The 13732-nt window shown below is 40.4% G+C and overlaps 2 protein-coding genes across 6 annotated transcripts in view; one reads left to right on the forward strand and one right to left on the reverse strand.

Moving 5' to 3' along the window:
• Positions 1–232: 232 nt before the first annotated feature.
• opa3 (outer mitochondrial membrane lipid metabolism regulator OPA3) lies at positions 233–2637 on the forward strand. Its single transcript, XM_048264163.1, has 2 exons — positions 233–433; positions 1533–2637. Exons 1-2 carry the CDS (start codon positions 292–294, stop codon positions 1862–1864), a joined length of 474 nt encoding a protein of 157 aa, XP_048120120.1. The 5' UTR covers positions 233–291; the 3' UTR covers positions 1865–2637.
• Positions 2638–6488: 3851 nt separating this feature from the next.
• rasgrp4 (RAS guanyl releasing protein 4) overlaps positions 6489–13732 on the reverse strand; it is a 15190-nt gene continuing 7946 nt past the window's right edge. For 4 of the 5 annotated variants that reach the window (XM_048264166.1, XM_048264165.1, XM_048264164.1 and 1 more), the window contains 9 exons: positions 13120–13395; positions 12494–12574; positions 11959–12063; positions 11744–11853; positions 10720–10870; positions 7682–7718; positions 7400–7534; positions 7008–7207; positions 6489–6856 (listed from right to left, as the gene is read on the reverse strand). In XM_048264166.1, coding sequence (XP_048120123.1) covers positions 6746–6856; positions 7008–7207; positions 7400–7534; positions 7682–7718; positions 10720–10870; positions 11744–11853; positions 11959–12063; positions 12494–12574; positions 13120–13395 — 1206 coding nt within the window. In that variant the 3' untranslated portion in view covers positions 6489–6745. Of the gene's footprint in view, positions 6857–7007; positions 7208–7399; positions 7535–7681; positions 7719–10666; positions 10871–11743; positions 11854–11958; positions 12064–12493; positions 12575–13119; positions 13396–13732 lie in introns of those variants that run through there. The other variant, XR_007195811.1, reaches the window with a different exon arrangement.

Below are 13732 nucleotides of genomic sequence, written 5' to 3' on the forward strand. Positions count from 1 at the left end.
AGTAACAAGACATGCCATGTTGAAATGTGCAGGTTAGTTTATTACCTAAGCATGAGACAGAAATGTAGATAGGCTACATTGCCTAAACTAACAAATAACAAGCTAATGCATAGTGTAGCCCCCTAAGGCTACAAATGATTTAGTCCACTCTATAGGCAACATGTATAATGGAATTCGAGATTTAACTTTAAGGACTTATGCATATGCATTACGTGATTATTTATTATACGTCATCACGTTATTTCACCTCGCGCATGTCCCGCCTCAGACGGGTACGGTATTTCCGCCAAGATGGTTGTCGGTGCCTTTCCAATCGCGAAATTGTTCTATTTGGGCGTACGGCAGATGAGCAAGCCTGTGGCAAACAGGATAAAAGCAGGGGCACGGAGAAGCGAATTTTTCAAGACTTACATATGTTCACCTCCGGCACAACGTAAGTAAATATCTGGCAGAGAAAACGAAAACATGTTGTGTGACAGTTAGGCTAGCACTGGTTACAACCTACGGCAGGGTCAGCGTTAGTGCAACTGTCAGTAGAACCAATCGAAATCTTTTTAAATGGCCGAGAAACCAATCAGGATAGCGACCATGTTAGTGCGTCTGTGTCATAGTTGAATGATAGGTTGTAGGCCCAATGATGTCAAATAGAAAACTCCAATGAGAATGGATTAGCAGGTTTGGAGGCAGGAAGCACTTGTCATTGAAGCTCCTGTGCTTTGCTGTTGAAAGTGCCTTTCTCAACTTCGTTGATTATTTTGATGGTCGGTCGCACTAGGCAGTCTATGATCAGCGTTTCAATTGTTAACATGGACTTTAGCGAGGTTTCAAATGGAATATCCATTTATTGATATTTGAGAGTATAATTGTTATTATGAATTGAAATACATCTGCAAATGGTTGCTTGTCATACCAGTAACATAATCCACCTCATCCTCTTACCCACTTTTGAGCAACAAGACATATACAGGTTTATCATCTACTGCTGTCATATTACCAGTGCTGTAGTCTACGCAGGACTACGCAATATACCCACTTAAAAAGCATGACCATCTATGTATACCTACTTAAAATTGGCAAGGATAGGTATTACCATTTGGGCTTGATCACAGTACAGCTAACTATACTACATCTCGGTATACCCACTACAGCTAACTAGACTACACCTGTCATATAATGCTCTTTCTTTCTTTAAATAACCCTACCTTCTATGTCAGTCTTTCTCTTTTTCACCAGCATAGAGTATTATTATGTTAGTGATTACATATTATGTAATCACTAACATAATGTACATTTTGGGAAGCTGCATCTTCCTTTTTGATGATGGTTTGTAGTTGCTTATGACACATAGTCGATGACAACTTTTTTTTCAAAACATCCGGGGGGCTGTATGAAACCTGCTAGTGGGCCGGATCTGGCCTGATCTACGCCTATATGTCTATCTAGGCCTACCTCTTTATATATGTAAGATTTCAACTGCGTGTGTACACGCAAATGCCTTTTTTGTTCAACTGTGTTTCATTGTTCAACTGCAGTTTACCACTGGATAGAAATGCGGACCAAGATGAGGATCATGGGATTTCGGGGCTCCACGATCAAACCTCTTAATGAGGAAGCGGCGGCGGAACTTGGGGCAGAGCTTCTGGGTGAGGCCATTATCTTCCTGATTGGAGGAGGCTGCATGATCCTGGAGTACAGCCGCCAGGCTACCAACTCGCGCCGTAAGGAGGACGAGCTTAACGAGACCATCAGCAGCCTGCAACAACAGGTGGGAGAGCTGGCGCTCACTACAGAGACTCTAGATGCCCAGCTCCGAGAAGTCAATAGGCTGCTTTTGTCCCTCCCCGCACCACAACCCCAAAAGTAACTTCACAGCTGGTTCTGGTCAGGTGGCATTGGGCTGATGTGGAGTCTGTATGTGGAGAAAGGAGTGTGCCACAGTACAGTGCAGCACTGCCATACCGGTAATCTTGTGCAGGTCATGCTGCACACATTCACACCCTGACAACGGTCAGTGCCTACCTCTTGGCTGGAGGCTGGAGCTGAGGGTGACCAGGCCAATGCTGGGTGTGGATGGGCTGATCTATGCCTGATAATGCAGCCTAATGTAACAGAATTTGCTGTGAGTTGTTCTATTTATTTGGCTGAGTGTACTCTGAGTGTCCATTCACAGTTCACAAGGGTGATGTAGTCAACACAGACAATTTCCATCTGGATTTACCTGTAATTTAAAACAAGACTCGTTGACGCATATCATGCTCATGTGCATTTTCAGTGATCTCTATGGAAAATGAAGCATGTGTAATTGACAAAAACATATGTATGTATGTAAATATGTTAATTGCTGTTGTACAATTATTATAAGCATGGGAGGAGTCCCACCTTGGAACCTAAGGTTGCACTCAACTGTAACTAACATGGTTTGTAGGCCACACCACATCCAAACTTGTGTTTGAAATGTAAATATTGATAATGGATTAAATTACACAATTTCCCAACATAAATGTCCAGTGCTGCCTTCACTGTATCAAGTGTTGCTTTTGGCTGAGATGGATGAAAAATATTTTCTCCCATACAGACTCATGTTCGATATTTCAAATAAAAAGAAATGTTATTATTTATTGTTTGGTGCTCAATACATCACTGAAGTAAAAACGGTGTATAGATTTGTACTGTGGTGTACACGGATATGGAGCTAATGTCAAGCGTTTTTTGTCAATCATTTGTAAACATTTCAATTTCAAGCTTTTACAGTTTGTTTTGGAATAAATTGTCAGTCATTATTCACAAACACTGACATTATCATTTGCAAACACAGCTGTCAGACAGTTGTGGCATAACAACAAAGCAAGCTTTTTTTTAAGCAGTTTATTCACAGTTTATTAGTATGCTCTTTATGTAGATTTGTCCAGTAGGCTAGATGTCATTCATTTTTCTCTTAACTTAAATCTCTTGATGGACCTGCAGCAAGTGTAAATAAATGTTGGTGAAGTGTTGCAAAACTGGCGTCCTCCACGGGATGGCAGTGCTGCGCTGGTCACAAAGTGTTTGTGCTAGAAAAAACCTTTCACACGCACGCGACCTGGCAACATGATGGATGAAGCTGCATTGGCATCGCTGCGCACTTATTACTCTGATTAGTTAACATACGAGGTATGAAAGAAAAATATCTTTATTTTAAGCCATTCATAAGTGGTATTGATGTATTTTAACTAGGTGTACTGTACAGATTAAATCCAGAGATCTGAGTAAGGCTAGCCTGCAGCTGTGTCTCACCTAGCTAGAATTGAAATGTGAACAGAACGTTAGCCTACTGTAGTACGGTAGGGCATCTAGATAGATTTTATTTGGGACAGAAGGAAGGGATGGGATACTTCTGTAACTGTCTAACTTGCACGGGGAGTCTAGTGTGTGAGTGTGATGAAATGTTGGTGTTTTTGCAACAAGTCCAAACATCCTGAGAGTTTTCAACTAGTGGTCCATGACCCCCTGGTGGTCCGTGAGGGCATTGCAGGTGGTGTCTGACCATGCATCCAATAATTTGAATACTTTTAAAATTATGTCATGAATCATGTATTTAATACCCAGGTTGCTTTGCAGTCAGTATTGTGGTCACTGGGTCAGCATGAAGGAATGATGACCAACAGCAGCAGAACATGCATGTGAACCCAATCCAGAAGCAGGTACAACAGACGAGCATTTCAACACAAAATAGTGTGATGGGAAAAATAATTTTATATAGGCAATCTTATATATTGGAGTGGGATTGTTTGAGTGAAGAGTCAGCGAGCTGTGCTGTTTGACCTTGCACAACTACATTAAGTGCAACCGTATCTTAAAGGTGCAGTCAGGGATTGTACAAAAAGTCACATTTGTTTGTGTTTCTGTTCATATTTAAATTTAATTATGAATATGAGCTTTTGTGCCAAAAAACGTACATTATATTTTAACCAAGGTCCAACCGAAACATGGCAGAGAGGTAGCTCACCCCTACCTTCAGTATTTCTAGATAAATTCCACGCAGGGTATCGTTTTTGTTTGGAGACAGGCTGCCCCTACTTTGTTTGTTTTCAATTTTCGGAGCCTGGGCTGTCAACAGAGACAGGGTTTTTTACAGTGTACTCACCGAATCACAACTCACTTTTTTGAGGAGATGATTGCTGAATGTCACAAAAAATTGTATGGGCTTGAAATTGAATAAAATCCCTGACTGCACCTCTAACCCTTGATTTTTGACCGTTGATTGTGATGCTCTTCATGGCCTGTGGTGGTGGCACTTATCAAAAGAAAATCACATACACTGCTAAAATGTTACACTTTGTTGTGCTTACACTGAGTACACAGTCTTAGCTGTTTGCCTTTTTTCACTTACACAGATATTGTGGTGGATTATAGATGACTTTTTTTATCAACTTTTGCAGCATCACTGTATCCTGATACCATTGGTATTATGGGTGACAGTGTTGTATCGTCAGTTACTTTGTAATACCAACCCTTAGTCGTGTTTTTTGTATTACTGACTAATGACTACATTTTAGCTCACCCAACGGTTTGCTAAGATTTTCTTCTAGTGCTTGCACCTTAATGGATTTTATTCTATAGAACAAGGAAGTGCTGAAATTCTATCTTTGAAAACCAAGTAGTAGGCTTAGACACAATTGTTTTACTTGCTTGAAAATTGTTTTACTTGCTTTGATTACTTGACGGGGCTATATGTAGGTTTTGAGTTGAAATTATCTAATAATAGCTATAGCATTTGAATAAGGTAAAGCATTTGAATAAATAACAGTTTTGACGTAATTTCTAAAATGCCTATGCTCTGTGTTGCCCAGATATCCAGTAAAGGAAACATATAAACCAGCTAGCTTTGGACAGTACTCTTGTAATACCACTGCACCTCAACATCAAATACATACACGTCTGTGACATAGTGCTATCTTCAATGATCTCTGATATCTCTGGCGGTAACGCTTTAGTTTAGGGAACACAAGTGTATTAGGAGTCTACAAGCTCTCTTTTTTGATCCACACTTATATACCAGTAACCTTACAGCAAGACCAACTAGTAGCTTATTAAGGATTTAGCAATAATTAATGACCTGCTTATTAAGGATTTAACTAGCATGAAATTGTTCAATAAAGACCTAATAAATGTGCAATGATGCTTAATACAGACCTTGTTGAGCATTAATACATACACATATTAGTTAATGTATATCAATGGTGAAAGGAATGTTCCGGAGCAAAAACAACCTAGGGTCTATTTTCAGAATAACAGGTTCAAACTGTTTGAGAGCATTACATTAATTGGTGGAGTTTTGAGCAAGAACGTTGTTTGCATTAACACCAAATTGTCTTACAGTGAAAGCAAAACGGCATACACTCACTTCAAAAACAAACTATTTTACACCACTGACAATGTTCAAAATAGAAGGACACACTTTTGTGATAGTGTGGGGAGGTTGTCTACCGACAAATCAAATGTAAACATTGTAAGTGTTTCGAAAGGTTATAAAAATTTTATTTTATGAATGGTGTGTTTTTAAGCTACCGTAGCTGTCTTCCTGTCGTGGCCACCTTGAAGGAAGGCTTAACAAGTCAATTATCAGATGCAGTGCAAACCACAGTCAATGAACGCGAGAGGAGAGTCGGCTGCTCTCTTTTCACGTTTATTGACTGTGGTTTGTGCTGTTTGCGCTGCATTTGTTAATCATCTTGTTAAGCCTTTCCTTCAGGGTGAACGTAACTTAACATAATTATGCTCTCAAACAACAGTTTGAACCTGTTAGCTTCTGAAAATATACCCTATGTTGTTTTTGCTCCAGAACATTCCTTTAACATAACGACTTGACTGCTCTGACAGCAAGCTGAATGGCTTTCACGGATATGTGAAGGTATCCTTCTCCAATTCCTCACTATGTCAGCTCCACTTATGTCGTCTGTTTTTACGCATCTTGCCTCTTCTGTTTCATAATTGTAATGAACATTTATTTTGCTGAAAGAATATGTGAAAGCCTTATTTGATTCAACTTTCAATATTTATAGGTAAGTAAGTGTTATTTATGTGATTGACCATGGTACCACCACTGGAGATACAATCTCTGTTATTGCCTGTGGAAAGTGCTTATTGATGCATTCACATCAAGGTGTCAAAGTAGCCTACACGCTTTTTATTTTCTTAAAACATTCCTTAATGTTATGAATCACAGTGTAAAAGATGCTCATCATCCAGAGTGTCCCATATAAAGCATCGCTTTATCAAATTAATTTCTGCGTTAGCTCTCTAGTGCGCTTCTTGTTGTATATTTGTGTTAGATAAGTTCATGATTTTGATTTGTTTTTTTGTTTTTTTAAATGGATTTTCAAACTCCAGGCATGACACATAAGCCATCTTTTAGTGAGACATGCTTAAGCAGTTCATGAGCCCATGCAGCTAAAAGGGCTGGTTTGGTATGAAGGCAGAAGAGGAGAGACCATGCCAAAGTCTTTGACTTCAATTTCAAAGTGGATATTTAATTCGCTTCAGTTTGGATATCATCCAAACTGTCATAGTCACTTGTGATTTTCAGGCACCAAGGTTAATAATACCCTTAAAAGGGAGTTGAACACAGTTGCAATGAAAAGTGGACTTAGACTTAAGTGTTGACAATGTTTTCAGTGTACAGAAGAGGCCTCCATGAATTTGGCCCAGGCTTAGAGGTTGCTGAGATGTGTGATGATGTTTTCATTAAGACGCTACTCAAGACAAGTCAGTCAGGTTCCCTGCTTTTGTCCCTCTGAAACCTCAGATCTGCCATCTGCTCTCGTAGTGCGGACTCTGGCAGCGATGACCCCAGTGATCGGCCTTGCCACGTAGAGCTCTAAGACAACAGGTCATTCAAAAAGGCTTTAACAAACGAGCACACTTAAGAGCTTTCACATCTTCATCAAAAACTGTTTCAACTGTTATTTCACTTCAACTGAAGCATGATTACTAATGAACAGTAGATCAACTCTTCCTCAGATACCCACCGTTCTTATCGTGGATGGTGGGGAGTGTGTGCTCAAGTGGTGTTTTCTCCGCTCTTCTACAGGAGTCCAGGTCCCGGGGTCTGTCTGAGTGGACTGGTGAGAGAGGGCTGAGTAGTCGGTCTGACCGTCTAGAGCATGGAGGCCCTTGCTGCCCTCAGAGCCATTTCCTTGTGGGAAAACAAACGCCTCGTCTTCTGAACCTAATTAAGTGGAAATAACAAAGTAAATGGCCAGTAATAAATCACTACAATGTTTACTGATAATGACATAGGATGTTTATTAATGTATGTTACAAGAAAAGAAAAGCCACTTGAGCCACTTTCAGTTTGAAATGGCCTCTAAGTTGCATGTTACAGTACTCAGCATCGTAACTAGATGGTATATAGACTCACTCCAACTGTTGCCCTTGGTTCTAAGGTTGGGCCCAGGTGTGGAAGGACAGGAGCCTCCTGATGACAGCTGGAACTTCTTATGGCACTCCATGCTCACCTGGTCCTTGCATTGCTTGTGACAGTTAACTCCACAGTCTGACATTGGTGGGTAAAAGGGGTGCATGATATAAGAGTATATTTATAGTCCCAACCATTTGAAAACACATGCCATAGAACTGTTGAAGATATGGAACATTAAAACAAATACACTATATTTTTCAAATGTACATTTTGATATTTTACCTTTGCAGTGATATCCTTGCTTAATGACTCCCCAAAGCTAAAAGGATGAAAGAAGAAAGTGTTTAAGACATGTGTAAGTATGCAGTCTTTCATGCTAGTACATTGGCCTTTTTGCAGTAATCAGTAATTTAGTTTGTATTCTGGTCAGGCAGAGCAACATGAACGACATTTGTAGTCATCTCATCACTGTGAGACATTGGTTCTCATTAATAAACCATGAATAGTTGAGATTCAGAATTCACAAGGTTGTCAAAATATCCTTTGGTGTGATTGGAAGACATAAATCCCAGGTACACAGCCCTGGACTGTGTACAAATGCAGGTTTATTGAGCCCACACACACAACAGATTGCTAGAGCACCGTCAGGAGTGATTTGCTGCTCCACATTCAATCCCATGTATTGTACGCTGCTCTAGTGTCCTGTGAGCAAATAGCAATTCTGTTGTACTGCTGTTGTGCTGTTGGTAATGCTTGCACGGTCAGATTAGGGGCCTGTATGCAAATAAACATGGAGATGTGGACTGATTCGCTTCACCAGAATATGCACCAATGGTATTGATATGTCATTGGAGGTGGAAAAGTTTTGGCTCCTTAATAGAGGGGGTTTGACTACCTGCAGTGAAGGACACAGATAAGAGGGTTTCAAAGACCTTGGGCATCAATATCATGATCTTGGCCATGGCAATAAGATTGAAGTTATAAATAGCCTACATAAAACTTACCAAAGTCAAATAATATTGTTACCTAACCAAAAACAGACATTGCATAACCAGTGACAGCTAGACCCTGAGAACCCCAAATCAGACACTTAGGATATATGTTGATGGAAACTGATCAAGCTGTTATGAAATAAATTAGAATATATGAAATGGATATTCCAAACATAATGACTATGACTGCTTGAAAACTCTTGATTATATAAATATGTATAGCTCCATTTTTGAACACCTAGTAGATCAGTGTCTTAGCAGGGTCTATAGTGCCATTGTAATGATATGGAATCCTTTGATCTTTACAGCACAATAGGTAAGTTGTCTATCATTGGCTTTCACAAGGAACTCTTTAGTCCATGCTAGTTTGTACCTAGCCAAATATAATGTAACGTTGGCATATATGTCACCTTATGTGACATTGTAATGGAGAAAAACAATTCTTTCCAGCAGTGGCAGACTTTTTGAAGGGCAGGGGCGAAAAAACAAAAATGGCACATATCTCACGACTTAGGGCCCCAACCCCACGCAAAAAGCTACGATGTATCAAGCATGGACAGAGTATGAGCCACTGGACCCCTGGCCAGAGACATGAAAAGGGCCCAGTCAACCTAAGAAAAGAGAACATAGTAGCGACTTGACGCAGAGGCTTGGGCTTCAGGGCCCTGTAAGCCCTTGTGCCTCTGGTATCAAGTAACCTTAATGAAAAGGAACACTGTGTTATTTCGCCAACCAGACTATAACAAGCCCTCTGATAAAACAAACAGTGAACTAAAATGCTTGAAATTGTTAACTTTTTTGCAAACAAACATGTTTTGCTGAACACAATGTAACATGACTTAAAGACAGAAGTGTTGGTAGGTCAGATCTGGAGGGGGGTCCGGGGTGACCTTGCTAGGAAATTTGTGAAATTCTGGCAACTAAATGTACCATTTTTGTGTAATTTGGAACAGAAACAGTAGGGCACCTATAGGGAACCTCAACTTAAGCCCATTGCAAGGACACCTATCAGATATATTTTCCACTGCAGGGGCATCCAATTGTTCTTCAAAAATATTATTTGAAGTGGCACTATAGAGAGCACTGAAACATTTTTCTCATGTAAAGGTCAGTTAATAGGGCACTTTTGAGGGCACTTTAGTGTGTTATTTTCAACCATGGGGACACCAGGGGAGGGGGGGGGTCTCATGTCCCCCTCTTAGTCCGCCAGTCCTTTCCAGTACTTCATGTACCAAAGTTAATACTCAAATATTGTGATTTTATAACACTATCTGTAGCCTACACGTATATTGGTGTTAGAGGCCTATACTGTCAACTTTAAATGCAGTATTGTTGTTTTGCCTTGTAGTGGTGCTGGACTTAATACAGCCTTCAGAACTGTGTAGCAGAAAAAGCCCTAAGTTAGGGAAATAATTGATCTTGTTTACATAAGAAACAGATTTTGGAGTTGCTCTTTGCGTGTAACTGCCTTTATGGTGCGTAAGTGACTAGTTGCACGCTTTTATGACTTAAGTGCATGGGAGAACATGCCCCCCCATATGTTATGTGGTGAATATATGGTGAAACAGCATTACACTCCTGGAATCACCAGGGAAACCAAACTCAGTTGGCTGCCCTATCACTGAAAAAAAAAACAATCAAATGAGGCTATAGTCATCCTGTCATTAGACAGCACTGTATGTAGAGCAGCCAGTTAGCCTTTGGCGTCCCAGCCACACACAAGTCAGATCTCTGCATGTTATGTCTATCTTGTCTCAATGTCTATCTTGTTTTTTGGTGCGTTCACGGTTAACAGTGCAGTTATGATAGGTGGAGATATGGAGTTTTTAGTAACCACTTTAACCTAAACAGCAACTTAAAATGAAATCTGACTGCAGATCAACGTCAAAACAAGCTGGGTAGGCTTCTGAAGGGAAGGGGTTTTATAGCTTTCACTGAAGGAAATATTGTATGCATGTTGTGTGTTTTTTGTCTCGATCATTTTAGTGAATGGAGAGCCTGTTATTCTTTTATTCACTGCTATCAGTATACCTGTGTAAGATACATGTGGCTTCCTCAGAAAAGTTCCCCACACCACACCACTGAACTCAGTGACACCCAAGTGAAGCACTAATTCCTCAAAATATTGCTTAGTGAGTTCTGTACACCCTCAGAGCTTTAGGTATGCTGGTATGAGCCAGACTTATTTCAATTCAACATGCTGGTAAGAAGAAGATAACGATCTTTTATACGCTAAATGTATATTACTTTTTACAAATTAGTAAATAAGACCCACTGAGTATAGAACTTCAACAGCAGCAGACCCCACTGACACACACGAATACCCACAAAGCCTCCACAGGCGTCACAGAAGGTTGGCCTCTTGTAGGTCGTCTCATGGAAGTTGTGCAGGTTGTGGAGGCTGTACCCCAGCTTCGCGCACACAGACATTCCTCTCATGAAATAGGAGATGATCTCTTGTCGACTAATTTCTCCTTTCCTGTGAGAGGATACAGAATTTTTGTCTCTGTGCTGCATAAATATTCTCATTTCCTCTTGTCTGTCACATTGTAAACATAGTCTTCACCAATAGATCCCTTTTGAGTCAATGGTTGTGTCACATAGGGGGGTCATAGGCAGAACATTGTTGGTTCCCACAGACCATCATGTAAAACTCAGGACTTTCTCAGTCTTATAAAAACTTCTCCACAAGTATGTATTTTCAGTCGTTTACTATAAAATGCATTTATTTGTTTCAAAACTGATTTCCCGTAGCCTGGAAGCCACCCCGAATTGACCCCGTCTGCAAAATTTGAGTTTGGGATATTCGGTCTGGAGTCGCTCCATTGAAAAGTCTATATGTGCGGTCAAGATGTGTTTGAGCCAATCAGATCGTTCGGTCAGGCTTTATACGGGGATGAATAGATAAGCAGGGGTGTCTGGTCATCCACGTCACCTGAGCATGCTTGACTTTTGTTTACAACAAAAAGTCTCTAGAGAGGCAAGATATTTATATTCCACTATCGCGTCTGTTGTAAAAGATATTGACAACGCAATAACTTTAAAAGACAAAAAGAAAACAGCAATTTAGGTATTTGTTGAGAAGAGGATTTTTTCTCCTTATGGTATTCACATATTTTTTTGCTCTGATTGGTTAGGTCTATCAATTGCGTGTAAGGGCATTTTTCCCATTTTTCCGAAACACGCCTCATAATCAAATCAAAATAGTGTGATAGCAGATTAGAATTTGAGTCTGGCTATACCAGGCTAGGTTTCCTCCTCAAAAACAATATTTAATGTAACATTAGGTAAAGTTCATGAGTCATAATATTTATATATATATATATATATATATATTGTCTTACATATTCACCTGTCAGAATCATGCATGCAGAAGGTGAATGGGAAGTTTCCAGCGATTTTGTTGAAGTCCTCCCGGGATATATAACCATCCATGTCCAAGTCGTAATTCTTCATGACAGACTGCAGGGGACGACAGGGTATTTTATCTAGTCTGGTATAGGAAGTGAAAGCAGGCTGACAGGAACTCCTGTGCAGCAGTGTCTAATAGCTGAGTGCACCACTTACATCCACCATCTGCTTGACGTGTTTAGAGATTGTGTCTGGGTCCAGCCTAGGGGGAGCCCCTGAGCCCCACTCTGCAACTGCAGGAGGCTTCACTGGAGTAGCGGGCTGCCAAGACAAAAGGAAGAACACCGGCAGTGTGACAAAGAGACTGGTGAAGATGAAGATAGATGTTTTTATGCTAGTCTCAAATGATCAATCGAAAACATTACTGGCCCATGTAGGGCTTAGTGGAGAAGGGCATCACTGACACACAGAGCATGAACACAGACTGGAAAGGGATTCACCAGCCAGAGCACGCACACGCCTGTAAGGCCTACACTTTTACAGATTAGTAAGATAACATATACACATGTTGCTGCTGCTCTTTTTTAAGTTCACTTTGAAGACTTTGTTTGTAGGGACTCTGTGGTAGGTAATCTAGAACTGAGGTTGCTGACGCTGACGCTGGACGCCATCTTGATGAAAGATGAAAGGGAACTGTAGGCAGTTATGTGTCAGCGAAATCAAAAAGTGTTCGTATTTGTGCCGTACTGACCTGAATCTTGGGGTTTTTGGGCTCCTTAGCATAGGAAAGTTCATATATCTCATCCTCAGTGTAATATAGGTCAAGGGACAGCTGTGAAAGGAAGGGGATATTCCAACACAGACTTTTTGTTACACATCACTTTACAATCACTCCTGGATTTCACAATGTTTGTGTAATTATTTGTCTTTAGAACTGTTCACACAAAAAACTTCTAGTTCTAGCTAATATGAATGACGACGTCCACACAAACTATAACAATAGCGATATGAAGAATAGCATTGTTGTGGATCTCTTTCAGAGCGATTTTGAGAAGCCGACAGTCAATCAGAATCCATCAAATTTTAGTCATCACATTCATCAACATGAGGAGAGACTTTCCTTATCGTTGGTCAGTGTATCTTTACAGTCATACCATTATTATAGGTATCATTCCTGGTGTAAACGGCCCTTTACACTCTACACTTTGTCTTTTTTTGATGTCTTAATAATTTAGTTTAATAGTATTTTTCCATTTTTATGTTTTCATGTGTTATTACATCTTCATTGTCATTTAATGCAGACATGGTCCCAAACCCTTGTACTTTTCATATCTAACCACAGAAATAGTCATTCTTCACCAGACATCCACAACTTACTGTTAGTAAGGGTAGAAGGTCCTTGTTGGGGACGAAAGGGATCTTGCACTCATGGATTGCCAGTAGCTCACTGATATTGCTGTACAGATGCTGTAGCTTGCCCAGATTGATCTTATCGTCCTCTAGGTAGTCTGGCAGTGCCTCGTTCAGTGAAATCAAATCCTTCAGGTGCACTCCCAAGATGGGCACCTTGAACCCTGTGCACTCACTGTATACACGGCGATAGTTGCTATAGTTACTACTGGAGGACAGGAGCTCGGTCATTTCACTCAGAGCCTGCAGTTTGAAGGGGGGGGGGGGGGGGGGGTATGGGTTGCAAAGAGAGTATGAGCAATATAATATGACATTGATAAAAACAACGTGATTACCAAAGCAACCAGCCCCTCACTTTTCTCTAAATGTTTTTGATGGGTGATATATCCTCTCTCTGCCCTGTTTGTACCATTGGCTATCTCAGTGCTGCTACAGACAGTAAATAGGATTCAGTGTACTTTGTGTGGGCAGACTAAAGAGAGTCAGTGCAAGCCTTTGGAAAAAGTATTGTGTTGGTGCTTTTTATGCTCATCTTCTCTGATTAATTCAGCCCTGTGTTGTATAATAGGGCTGAGGAGGT

This window comes from Alosa alosa, chromosome 15 (assembly GCF_017589495.1).
Source record: "Alosa alosa isolate M-15738 ecotype Scorff River chromosome 15, AALO_Geno_1.1, whole genome shotgun sequence".
Taxonomy (NCBI): Eukaryota; Metazoa; Chordata; class Actinopteri; order Clupeiformes; family Clupeidae; genus Alosa; species Alosa alosa.

Coding starts and splice junctions, on each gene's coding strand:
- opa3 (XM_048264163.1), top strand. CDS start 292: ATGGTTGTCGGTGCCTTTCCAATCGCGAAATTGTTCTATTTGGGCGTA. Junction 434..1,532: donor ATGTTCACCTCCGGCACAAC/GTAAGTAAATAT, acceptor GTTCAACTGCAG/TTTACCACTGGATAGAAATG.